Below are 13559 nucleotides of genomic sequence, written 5' to 3' on the forward strand. Positions count from 1 at the left end.
CGGCACATCTGTCATGCACGACATGGAAAAAAGAGGGAAGGTGTGCATCCTCTGGAAGCACTGTGATAGCTGCTCAGACAAAATGGACTATTTGTTCAGACACAGACAGACAATAGAGCTGAAGGGAAACAGAGGAAGGTATCCTGGGCTGTAAACCAACTGCACTTTCGTAACCTGGGAAATTACAAAAATGGTGACACGACAAATACCCAGAATATGTGTGACACGCACCATAATTACTATGATCTGTGTGCTTTAAAACAGAACAAGTCCAGAAACCTGGGCCCAGAGGCTCTTTTTTTTTTTAATCCCGAAATGTCAACAAAAGATCACAAGGCTACAAAATAAACAGAAAAATGTGTTCCAATCACAAGAACAAATTAAATATCACAAATGGACCCTCAATCAATGAAGAACTCTGCATTGCATGACAAAGACGGAGGCATCATAAAGCTGTGCATGGAGACAGGAAGAGACAACAGATAGGGAACTAAATGGTACCGGCAAACTGGGCACGACCAAAATGTAACCCAAAGAGACAAAGTATATCAACCAACCGCCCAGGAATTGGGAGCTGAAGAATACAATCACTGAATTTAAAAACACAACAATGGGTCACCCACATACTTGCTCAAGCAAAAGAAAGAATCAGACAAGCTAAAAACCCCTTGTTTTAAACTGTCTACTAAGAAGAGCAAAGAAAAATGGGGGAAAGGACAGTCTGGGGACTCAGGAGACACCTAAGTGGACCGATATGTACATTAAGGGGACCCCATAAGGAGAGGAGAGTGAAACGGAGAAGAGAGTTGACAGGAAGAACTAAAGGCTTCTACTTCACACATATGTGCAAAGATGGACCAATTCAACAATCTCAGGAATTCACAGTAGGATCAATGTCAAGACATGAATACAGTGATTCATTATAAATAACCTATCAACAATCAGAGGTGAGGGGACCTGGGTGGCTCAGTCAGTTCAGTGTCCCCTTTGGCTCATGTCATGATCCCAGGAGCCTGGGATCAAGCCCCACATAGCGCTCCCTGCTCACCACTCCCCCTGCATGTGTGTTGGTTGCACTCTCTCTCGCGCTCTCTCTCTCTCTGACATATTAAGAAAAAAAAACTAAAAAAAAAAAAAAAAATCACAGTCGAAAAGAGAATTTTGAAAAAAGCCGGACAAGAGCAACTCCTCTTCTGCAGGAGAGCCCCTGTAAGATGATTACTGCAGTTCTCAGCAGACCCTATAGGAAGAAGGGAATGGGATCGTGTATTCGAGTACAGAAAGATTCAACAGTCTGCACCAAGAGTCATCTACCTGGCATAATCTACCTGTTTTCCACGAAGGTAGAAATAAAAACAATGCCTAGTAAAAAACCCTTCAATTAACTAGTAAAGCTGTCCTACAAGAAATGTGAAAGGAAGTCTTTCTGGTTGAAAACCAAGGATTCTAAAGGGTAACTGGAACCACAGGACAACATAAAACTCCTGCTCACGTCAGTACGTACCCAATTCTAGAAACCTGCAGTGCTGTAATGAGGTAGCCCAATCACTTGTATTTCTGCTACAGAATTGTCTTAAACAGAAGCGTAAAATGCACAAATCTGCATAATAAATAAACTACACCACATAAAAGATAGAACTTGTGATAGTGGTAACATCCAACAGGTTCAGGGATGGAGAGGATGAAGGAGAAGAGTTGCCTATAAAATTGACGACAGCAGTTGAAAATGGTTTGTTATACCTGTAAGATGTTTTAAGGAATCTCTAAGGCAACCAGAATGAAAATACAGACAGAAGACAGAAAAGTGAATAACAATGGTGTCAAACCATATCATGCGTAGAACACCAGAATTAAGATAAAATATAGGACCTACACAATATACAGATGTACAAAAATCGTAAAATTGCGTTTGATTCACCAAAAGTGCTTCTCATGCCAAGAGAATATAAATTCAACAATAAATGTTGGAATTATTGTGAGTATTATAACAACTCTCCTAGATATGCTAGAACATTCACCACCACCAGAAATACACAAGACGAGTTACACACTCTGTAGGGGTGATATTTCATAGACACATACATAATGTTCCTGGGAAAGGACACAAACCTGATTCACATTTAAGCCACACATTGTTCAAAAGTGTATGGTGCTGAAAACTGTCATCATATCACAAAATACATCGGTAAAGAAAAACAAAAAAACCCACAATTAACTTACGTTGAGGAAGGTCCCATACAAAAAGAAGCCCATTATTAAGGAATTCCAAAATGAGAACAAGCCAAAATTGAACTGAATAAAATGCCACATAATGCAATATACTAATTATTGAAAAGAAAACCTTCAATAGAGGTATAATTTTAAACCTGTGTATCCATGAAAAACAGGCATTGTCTATTTTGGCATAAGTTCACTGACAGTAAAACTGTAAGGATTATTCATTACAATCAACCATGAAAAGCTGTAATGAAAAATATTATGAATAAGGACTTAAGTGACATCAAAAAATGTATTGTTACTCATATATTCCTCCTCTTACACAGAATTCAAGGGGGTAACCCATTCCTTAGAACAAAGCAGAGAAGCAAAAACCTTCCCTGTCTAAATAAACAAACACCGTCACAGTTATAAAATATGCTGACAATCATTTTATAAGAAAGAAATACAGGGGAGTAAATCCAGATACATTCCTGAGAAACTAGTAAAAAAAACTTTAAGATTAATTTTTCGTGAAGTAAAATTCCAACAGCAACGGGACATTTTTGTCACTAGGGGAATTTTACCATCTACATCACTTCTTACACAGCACATGCCCACGTCACATCAGAACTTTTGATCTAAGAAATAAGAGCTGAGTCTCAGAGACAACTAATAAGAAAGTGCAAACTTACGACAAAGTCACAGGAACGTCTTACTATACGAGAAAAATTAGAAAATGATGCATTTTTAAAAAGCTAAGAAATGAGACTGTACTATAGGCTGCAGGTTCCAAAAGTTGTAAATCCCGAATAACATTACTGTATGTAGGAAGTCCAGGGAACAAATAGAGACATTACATTATTTCACCACTGAGGAATGGAACGTAAGGAGTGGAAACCTCTTCTTCTCGTTAATACAAAGGAAAATGAACATCTGAAGTGAAATAAAGGATTGTATGTTCTCCTGTTCGGGAAGTGCTTTGTTACCTGATGACATTGCTCAGTCTCCATTGTGTACGATTAAGACTGAAGCCTCCGTAACACTGGAAAGCATGGACCAGAAAACACGTGATGTCTGTCTCCAGTGTTGCGGGGATTCCCACGCCAAGACCCAGTACGCCCCACACAACTCTGCACACTTTCTCCCAAGAGGCAAAATGGAACTTAGAAGAGGCTTAGCACAGACCCTCCGGAATAGGGAGGCCCTCAAAGCTAAGGCCCTCAAAGCAATGGAAAAGCTCTCCGATTATGGAGGCCTGCCCACATCCCATTGCCCTCACTATGGCTGTGACGAAACATCACTGGAGCTGAAGCAGAAGCCTTTGAGAATATGAAAGCATGACAATATTGAGAAAAGATGTCCCTCTGTGATGGACGGGGAAATACACCTGGGCTTCTCCAACCGATTTTGATGCCAGCAGAGCTATTGGAACCCCCTTTCAAAGTCTATCCTCCTCCTCCATCAGACTTGGATGTCCATCTGTCATCGGCTTCATTCATTCCCACCTACCTGGATCAAAGACTACTGTCTTCTTTCTCCTCACATCCCACGGCTCCTTGCTCTGCTCCAAAACGGAGACTAAATCAGGCTTCGACACAATGAGACCTGTTTAATAGAGAAAGGGAATATAAGTATGGCTGGGGATCCTTGCAAGCCACTACTGGGCTCAGTAGGGAAGAGAGGACATTGTAGAACTCTAGAAGATGATTTCCCCAACACTGTTCACCAACAGCCCCTAGAGAACATGCAGTAGTTTCAAACACTCACTTCCTAACTGGCACTTCAAAGTTCTACTGAGACAATAAGGTGGCGTAAAAATTGGAGTTTAAATGCAGGAAGTACCGCTCCACGCCACGCCAGGTTCAGAACTACCACTAATCAACAGAAATGATGTGTCCCGGAGGAAGCAGAAGATAGAGCTGAAAAGCAAACATCAAGATTTGTGTCTCCATCTATAAATCCTTACTTACAAATCCTTACTTTTGTCCCTTAGGGCAGTGACCTGAATTCCACTGTGCAAAGAGGAATCATCCAAGAGACAGTCTTGAAAGGAGGAACGAAACCCCGAGAGTGGTTGGGAAATCTGGAAGGAGTCATCCTCACCCAAGAACAGGAGGTGTCCGTAGTTCTCCAGCATCACGTCCCTGTACAGTTCCCGCTGCGTGTGGCTCAGGCATCGCCACTCCTCCTGGGAGAATTCTATGGCCACGTCCCCGAATGTCAGCAGTCCCTGCAAGAAATACCACCGTCACCAAGTGGCCATCGACAGAGTTCACAGTGGTCCCTAAGATCAAGAGGGAGTTAGTGTCACCAGCTAGACCCCAACATCTGACCTTCACTGCTCACCCGACTATACCTCCCAAACTAGATCCCACATTTTACTTCACTTCTTCTGTTCACCTTATCCTTTACTTCAGCCAAAACACCCCGTGGGCAGAGTCTCCTGAGGGGAAAACAGAAACTATCCAATGAAACGTAATGACCGCCCAGCGGAAGTGCTTGGGCTAACCCAGTTTGACGCAGAGGGACCCGGATGTAACCCATGGAGTAAACTAGTTACCTTTACCTCAATATAAAGCTAGTACTGTCGAACTATGGAGAAGCAGAAACCTCATGTACCGAATGTGCAAAGGGATCAGGTTTGAACTCAGGTTATGATCCTAGAGTTCACTGAAAAGGACATACAGGTGCATATTCAGAGAGGACTCTATGCCAATGTTCACAGCAGGTTTCAAACGTGAGAACAATGATGGAAACAAGAAGTTATCTACACAAAATCAATCTAACCATTTACATTTCATGCACCCATCCACACATGTAGGAAGTAGTTATACACATATTAACAGTGATAGAGTGGAAAATTGTCATGATCAGTAATTCAAGAACCATTTTCAATGACGTCACACTTATAAATCACTTTGTGGATGATGCTGCTTCTGGATTTTATTCACATGATATCAACACAAACACAGAGAATGATACACATAAAACAGCTATTATTTAGGAGTCTGCTATGATGAAGGATAGAGGCAGAAAAATGTTCACCTTTAACTCAGAAGGCTGACCCACAGATGGCATAGCTCTGCTAAGAGTCAAATACATGCTACTTGTTATCTTACGGTCTCTTAACTGCCTGTACATTTCACCGATATTAACATCGAACGGAGAGATAGCATCGGACAGATCAGGCAAAAGTAACAAGCACAAATTCAAAGAAACCTTTCTGATCTTATACTCGGTGCACCTACCCTCCCCCTTGAAGACTATGCATAAAACCACCCGCTTCATGCAGCCAACGTGCAGCTCTTTCTGCCCACAGCTCCTGTCCCCGAGCTACTCAATAAACCAACTCTCGGGCACCGTAACACATCTCAAGAATTCGTTCCTCACCATCATGCTCAAGGATCCCACAACACAGCATTTCATTGATGCTTTTTGTCAATCATCATCTGTGATATAATTCAGGGTTTAAGACACTCAAACATGTTAATTAGAGAATTCTTGTTTTCTTCATCTGAAAATTCACTGAAGGAAATAGGGCTTCTGGGTGATGCAGTGGCTCAAGCGTCCTCCTCTTGATTTTGGTTCAGGTCATGGTCTCGGGGTCTAGGGATCCACTCAGCACAGAGTCTGCATGAACTTCTCTCCCTCCCCCTCTGGCTCTACGGGATCACCTCTCCTCCTCTCTCACACACACTACTTCTCTCACTCGCTACAATAAGAAAGAAGAAGGAAGGAAGGAAGGAAGGAAGGAAGGAAGGAAGGAAGACTTTTCTTTTTTGAAAATAAACAGAATGTCTACCACTTGAGTGTGGAATAAAGTAAAAACTCACAGGATGGCCATATGACTGACTTAGATCCCCCAGGCCCAGGAGACAATACTACCAACTACACGAAGGTGAGAGTCTTCATTTGTGCAGTGGAAACTCATGTAGGGGCCGAAGACATTTTTCATGAAAGAAATCCGTTCTCATTAAACGTCAGGGACAGGACCCGTTGGCAGAAGAGCTGCAGTGTGACTGTGAGAAGGTACTGACTATAAACTCTTCCTGTAGGGGTAGCGATAACAGAAGTCTCTGAGGGGATTTCCTATGTTCAAGAGGATCCTGGAGGTCTGGCTATGGTCAAGCTAAGGCTGCTTTTGCCTCCAGCAAAGCATTAACACTAAGGCACTTGGGAATTCCTTGAGGAAAGTCATACTTTCCATGTGCCAAGTATCTATCTGTGGGCTGCAAGTTGCAAGGACATTTCCTTTTTCTCTACGTTTCTTTTGCTTTGTTCTCCTGATCAGAAACTACAAGCAAAGAGAAACTCAATGGAAAGAAGATTCCAGGTGAAATGGGATGGTTTCTGCACATCACCCAGTATATCCGTCCAAGACCCTTAGGAAATATGAAGAACAGTTTGAGCCTTACAGGGGGAGCCTCTATCTGTGTCAAATAAATAAATAAAATCTTAAAAAAAAAAAAAAAAAAAAGAAAGATTGTTCTCCTGATCAGAAACTACAAGCAAAGAGAAACTCAATGGAAAGAAGATTCCAGGTGAAATGGGATGGTTTCTGCACATCACCCAGTATATCCGTCCAAGACCCTTAGGAAATATGAAGAACAGTTTGAGCCTTACAGGGGGAGCTATCTGGCAGAGACTCAAGCCATTAAAAGAAGTTAATATCAGCCCTAATGACCAAGTTGATCATCAGCGCCTAAGGCACATTGAAGGACCTGTTGCTTGGTGTTGAGTAAGGGACAGGTGGGGCTAGGGAGGGGTGGACAGCTACGGGGCTAAGTGACCAGGGTCACCAAAAATCCCAGGAAAGAGGGACATAAAGAAAACAAGAGCCAAGGGAATGTGACGAGACCACCTCGTTTGTTTTAAACACCAGAGATGACATATTCAAAGGAGAAGTAATCATGCTGCTATCAGCGGTGACCTCAAGGAGACTGAAGGCCCCTGGTCAAAAGAACCCTGCACCAGCGTGTTCCTTCTAGAGGCCTCCTTTCAGGCAAACTGGCTTGAGTGCTGGAATGGGGGAGGGGCCGGTGACTCTCTGCCTGAATGCAGACAGGCCCAGGAGCGACCCACCCCCAAAGAGCCATAGGTCCTAACTCACCAATGGGCTACTTACAACCAGATTCGGTTCCCAAAAAGGGAAGATTCCATCTGTCCCCAGACTGCCTCATCTTCCCCTTTAAAACCAGGCCCCACCCACTACCTCCTGGCACTAGGCCTCTCTGGTGTCCTTCCCACCCCCGCTCCCTTGCTGTGCATTCAGTGAGCTTCTGGCTCCTTTGTTCTGCCTCAGCTGAATTCTCTCACTTCCCCTGGCAGTGGCCCATGCCTGCTCATCACCCAAAATCCCCATCTGCTCAAGAGACACCCCATTTAGGGACCACATTCTTGTACCCCTAAACAGTAAACCAGCATGTCAATTATATTATGAGAATACAGTCGATTTATACAAACTTCAATCACATATACTTTCCCGGTCTGGTAACACCTAGTCTATTTTAGATACATTCTATAGGATATGAACCCCCTCTTTTTTCAGAGAATATTCCAAGTGATTCTGGATATCGTATCATATTCGCTGTTTATCTGTGCATTTTCTTACTCCTGGTCTACACAGAGCTGATAAGACACCTAGATGGGGCCTAAATAAGACCATTTTCCATCACTGATATCCCAGGACCAGACCCCTTCAGCAAGAGGAATCTTTAACTCAACACCTTCCCAAGCATCTGTCACCAAGGGACTATTTGCAATACTGGCAGGCAGGTCTTTTATTCAAAGCGACAACTGTAGATGACCTACTCTAAGCCCTGTTGGAGAGAAGGGATAGAAGGCTCTGGCTGATAGGGGAGAAGGGTTCTAAAGGCCGAATTTGAGTATCATGTCTGAAAAGGTTTAAAAACTGGGTGTAAACATAGAGCAGAAACATCAGAACTAGAAAAAAAATCAATATTAACAATTTCTAAATGTAAGGAATTTCTCGAGAAAAAGAAGATAGGGCTTTGGAACTCGTACGCCAGGCTTACCTGAGAACTGGCCATTTTTTCTTCACCTCGTCCTCCGGACTTCTTGCTCGGAAGGATTCCAGGAGAAATCACAGCTGCAGCAGGAGAAAATGCCTTTAAAGCCCCCAACAGGGCGTCTCCACCCATAAAGGTCTTGCCTGCAGGCAGGACTTTCAAATGCACAAAAATGCCCTCTTCCTTGCCCTTTGTGTCAGGAACTATTCAGAAACAATGAATTCTTCCTTGAAGACCAAACTTGGAGTATTTCCTTGTCTAGTTCAGGGGGCCTCCCGCAGCACAAACACAGGCAACTTCTTTTTATTTATTTATTTATTTATTATTTATTTATTTATTTGACAGAGATAGAGATAGCCAGCGAGAGAGGGAACACAAGCAGGGGAAGTGGGAGAGGAAGAAGCAGGCTCACAGCAGAGGAGCCTGACGTGAGGCTCGATCCCATAACGCCGGGATCACGCCGTGAGCTGAAGGCAGACGCTTAACCGCTGTGCCACACAGGCGCCCCAACACACGCAACTTCTGCTAGAGCAGAAAGAAGAAACGTGTGCTGCATGGACCTGATGCTTCCAGATTCCCGTGGCAGCACCTGTGTTACTTCTCCTTGAGCCAAGCCTGCACTCAGCTGTCTTCTATTCATGGTTAAGCCTGCTTACCCCTGGCTTCACCTAGAATCGCCTGGAGCATTTAATGAAAACAGCACAGTTGTTTCCCCCTCACCAATAGACAGAATCTGGGGTGGGGGGCACGGGATTTGATCCCTTCTTGAACCTACTGGGAAGCATTTGGGGAGGTGACCAGGCAAAAAGCAGTAATCAAGGCTGTCGTTGTTATTCTGATTTACTCCACGCCTTGTCCAAGGATCACTATTTCTGCACATTTACACTTTCACCCTCCTTCCGCTACAGGGAGGGAGCCACCCTTACAAATGGAGCTTTCCCTTAGAGATGCAAATGTCTACTACAAAAATAACCAGACTAGTTTCAGAGCTCTTTTTTGGTGGGCTGTTTCTTCTTCTTCTCTTTCTCCTTCTTCTGGGCCATCTCCACCTCCTCCCCCTCCTCCTCCTCCTTCTTTTTCCTCTACTTTTTAAAGATTTTATTTATTTATTTGAGAGAGAGAGGGAGAGTAGCAGAGAGAGGGAGAAGCAGACTCCCCACTGAGCATGGAACCCACTGCGGGGTTTGATCTCAGGACCATGACTGAGCCAAAGACAAGTACTTAACCGACTGACCCACCCAAGCACCCTTGTCTGCTCTTTCTTTAAAATACCAGCCAAAAAGAATCCTTATGCTAACGAGACATATGTTGGGGTGACAACATGTGCTCCGTCAGTACGTAAATGGTTACTTTCATAACTAACTGCCGCAGTCTTTTCCAAAGGGAATGTACGATGTTCACTCCCATCAGCAATACATGAGCATTCTAATTCCTCAACATGCTCCCTGAAATTTGGTGTGAACCTTTTTCTTTATCTTTCCCATTCTAGAAAATACGGAGTCGTTTCTCTCGGTAAAAATGAAGCGGTCTTCCTGCAGTTCTCCTGGTGACTGAACTGAAACCACGTAAACACATAAAGTTGAACAGAAATCAAAATGGCTACATTAAAACATCAGCAAGCCTTGATATTAAACTAGGGATCCTTTCTCTCTCTTCTGCAACCCTCCTCTCTCCCCTTCTTAGCCTTTCCTTTCCAGCACCGGGTCCACCCTGAAAAGGTGAAGGACACAGCTGGCTGCACAGACATAATTCCGGGTGGAACCGGCTAGATCCTGTAGGGATTTCCCGACAAATACCCCAGCCCTGCCTCTGGGGGGCTTGCTGTTTTGAAGGCCCTGACCTGCTGCAGCCTCTCTTGCTGGCGAAGTAATTAACCTGTTGTTCCTCTTGATCCCCAGCTCCGGCTTCACGTTCTATTTTGGCTCCAAAGCACGGAGGTCAGGTTTTGACAGCAGAATGTGAAGAAGAGGAACACGTTTTTCTTCCTCCATTCTCAATTCCTTGGCCAGTTTAATATCTAAGTGGACATAAGACAGATTCACAAGGGAAAAAGAAAGTGATGTCTTACTTAGGGGAGACTCAGAGACATGAGGCTCAAAGACAGGCGACTGATGCCTACATACCACTGTGACCTAAGAAGGGGTTGGGGATTTAGCATTTCAGAAAGGGGAAGCATATGCACAGGAGAAAGGAGAGAGCAACTGAACTGTCCTGCACAAGCTCGCCCTGGGCACCATCTACCCTGCCCAGCACCTCCTTCATGTCTACAAGGAGCCGCTGGGAGTCTGCTCTCAAATAGTGGTACAGATTCCTGTGCCTCCCTTTGTACTGATTAACTGACGTTGAGGTCCTTTAAAAATCGTTGGGCCGGGCAGAAACTTTAGAGCTGGTTTTTGGACAAGACTCCAGCTTCTTCCCAAGTGGCCGGCCTCCTGAATACACCTCCTATTCCTTTCCAATCAAAACTCATGCCTGTGTCTTGGCTTTTCATGCGACTGGCAGCCAAAGTTGGGTTTTTCAGTAACAAACTCTTGTGGGATTGTTCAGTACAACCATCCGGAAAGCATTCTTGAGATGTCTGATTGTGCACTTGTGTTATTTAGGACTTTATGGAAAAATGTGGCTAGAGGAATAATTTTCCTTTAATATTCAAGATTATTTTACCTGTACTAACATTCAGATTGACTAAGAAATATGACAGCAGAAACAAATACTAGCTTGTAATTACATGCATCCACAACCCATCATGAAAGGGAGCCCCGGAGAAATAACTAATGCAGATTGTTTTTATGCTTTTTAGAAAAAGAATATATCTGTGAGGATTTGGCAAAATAAGCAAAACCTCTTTGGGCCTTGGAATAGTATGGAATTCTGAGCAGAGTCTGGGCAGTCGCAGTAAAGTAGTGAAAAGTCACAAGGTTTGTTCATGCGGACTTCTCAGCTCTCCTTCCTCTATGCCTGGAGGTAAGAATCCCTCTTTACCTCTCTTTTGTTTTATTTATTTATTTTTTATTTATTTGACAGAGAGAGAGGCAGCCAGCGAGAGAAGGAACACAAGCAGGGGGAGTTGGAGAGGAAGAAGCAGGCTCCCCGCAGAGGAGCCTGATGTGGGACTGGATCCCAGGACTCTGGGATCACAACCTGGCCCGAAGGCAGATGCGCTTAACCACTGAGCCACCCAGGCGCCCCCCTCTTTACCTCTCTGTGCAGGAAAGGTATCTATTGCTTGGGACATTGGGTTCCTGCTTTATTACTGCTGTCCTAAGGAGACGGGGGAAATCAGACACACACACAACAGTGTGTGGTGATGAAGGCTGAGACAGAGATCCATCTACCAGCCAAGGAAGATCAAGGAGAGCTGACAGTCCCCAGAAGTCAGAAAGAGGAAAGACTCCATTGCAGAGATAAAGTGTGGCTCTGGCAACAGCGTGACGTCAGACACCTAAGAACTTGCAGAACTGAGAGCCAGAATTTGGGGGCTTGTTTAGCCCCCCGGTTGTGCTAATGTGTTACAGCAGCCCTAGGAAACTAACACAAGTCCTGTCCTCTCTTCCCCTGTGGCTCTGTTCCCCCAACTCCCCAGACTCTGTGCACTCCATTTACCCCTGTGCCTTCACTCTGTCCCCACTGGATGACTCCTTGTCTTCTGGCCACACACCTCGACCTCAAGTGGCAGTGCTCCTTATTCTCTCCATGATACACGCTGTGAACAGGGTCCCTGTGGAGTGTTGCTGTGTTGAAGGAATACAAAGAGTGGAAGGAGTGTTTGTTTCCAGGCATCCAGAGTACTATACTTGATCCCGTTTTCCCCACATGCAACCACGTTACGGAGATACACTTCCTCGTGCGACTAAATGTGATTTTATGAACCCCACTGTGACTCTGTGAGCTTATGTCCCCACAAGTGTGTTTCATTCTGTGTGTGTTGCTGGAGGAGTGTATGTGTGTGTGTGTGTGTCTGGATGGGTGTCTGTCAATGGGGTACTGAACTGTGAGTTTGCAACGGACTGTGTGTGCGTGTATGGGATTGTGTATTTGAATGTTTGAGTGTGTAGATGTGGGGTGTGTACAGAATGTAAGCTGTCTCGTTACAGCTCTAACGCATCCCTTGGCAATTGTGGTTGCTTTGGGAAGGAGACATGGGTCAGATGTGGATTTGTTTATTTGAAATATCAAAGATTGTGTAAGTTTTAACACCTGTTCAGTAATTAGGAAATTAATGCCTATTACAAAATGCAAAAAGTGAGAACCGCGGTAACCCCTCAGTCACACAGAAATGATTTCCCTGATAACCTAGAACTTTGGCTTTGTGATCAGACGGACAGTTTCCAACAGCTGTTACCAATGCAACGTTTCTTTTTGGGCAAATATTTCAAATACTTCTGAAGGAGAGGTAAGTTATGAACCTTACAATTATGTAAGCAATATGCATCCCTCTCTACAGAAACATACTCAGATGTTCCCACCTGTATGATTTTAAGTCTTGTATAAATACACGTACAGATACTGAGTTAAAAGTATGCATGCTGTTTTAGCGCATATCGTGTTCTGTAAGGTGATGCAGCTTTTCTCAACATTTACGTGATCTAGTAGAGAGATGTCTTAGTAAGAATGGAATGAGGACATACCTTAAAATATGCATGTATTTTATTGATGACATAGAAGTCATTTTTAAGTTTCCCATATAAAGAATGTTGTGATTTATGTTTCAGACAGATTTGTATCTATTTCTTTAAAATTTTTTTTTTATTTGAGAGTACAAGCAGGTATAGCAGAGAGGCAGAGGGAGAAGCAGACTCCCTGCTGAGCGGGGAGTCGGAGGAGGGGCTTGATCCCAGGGTTGGGAGCATGACCTGAGCTAAGGGCAGATGCTTAACTGACTGAGCCCCCAGGTGCCCCTATTTATTTCTGTGAGTAGTAGAGTGCGAGCTGTAAATTACTGCTTCAAAGGTGAAGGAAATCAAAATTTTTATAGGTACTGTACAGGAGCTCTTGCCCAAAGTTGCCCTTATACCCTTCTTTAGACGGAGTGTATGTTTTTCCTCCTGGCTTCACCAACACTCTTTATTACCACTCATTTTGTCTATCATGAGGCTAGAAGTGATGTCTCTGTATTTATTTGTATTCTACTTACCGGCTGTGATATTTGAGCAATTTTCATTATTGAACATTCAGGTTATTCTGTCAATTAACTTCTGTACATAGAAGAGTAAGGTACAACGGCAGAGGTATTGTCTCGCAGTCCTATTTAATAATTAAAATATTTCCTCCTTGGCTAACACTAATTTTTTACTTACACTATCTAAGAAAAATAGATATGCTCTTGATTAT

The 13559-nt window shown here is 43.7% G+C and overlaps 1 protein-coding gene across 1 annotated transcript in view; it reads right to left on the minus strand.

The window, feature by feature from the left end:
• The window catches only part of LOC103657337 (zinc finger protein 91-like), a 686132-nt gene that overhangs the window by 603210 nt on the left and 69363 nt on the right, over positions 1–13559 (minus strand). Inside the window, 3 exon segments of the mRNA XM_040632913.1 lie at positions 3722–3804; positions 4303–4429; positions 8235–8308. Of these exon segments, the coding sequence (XP_040488847.1) occupies positions 3722–3804; positions 4303–4429; positions 8235–8308 (284 nt within the window).

This window comes from Ursus maritimus, unplaced genomic scaffold, assembly GCF_017311325.1.
Source record: "Ursus maritimus isolate PB19 unplaced genomic scaffold, ASM1731132v1 scaffold_19, whole genome shotgun sequence".
NCBI lineage: Eukaryota > Metazoa > Chordata > Mammalia > Carnivora > Ursidae > Ursus > Ursus maritimus.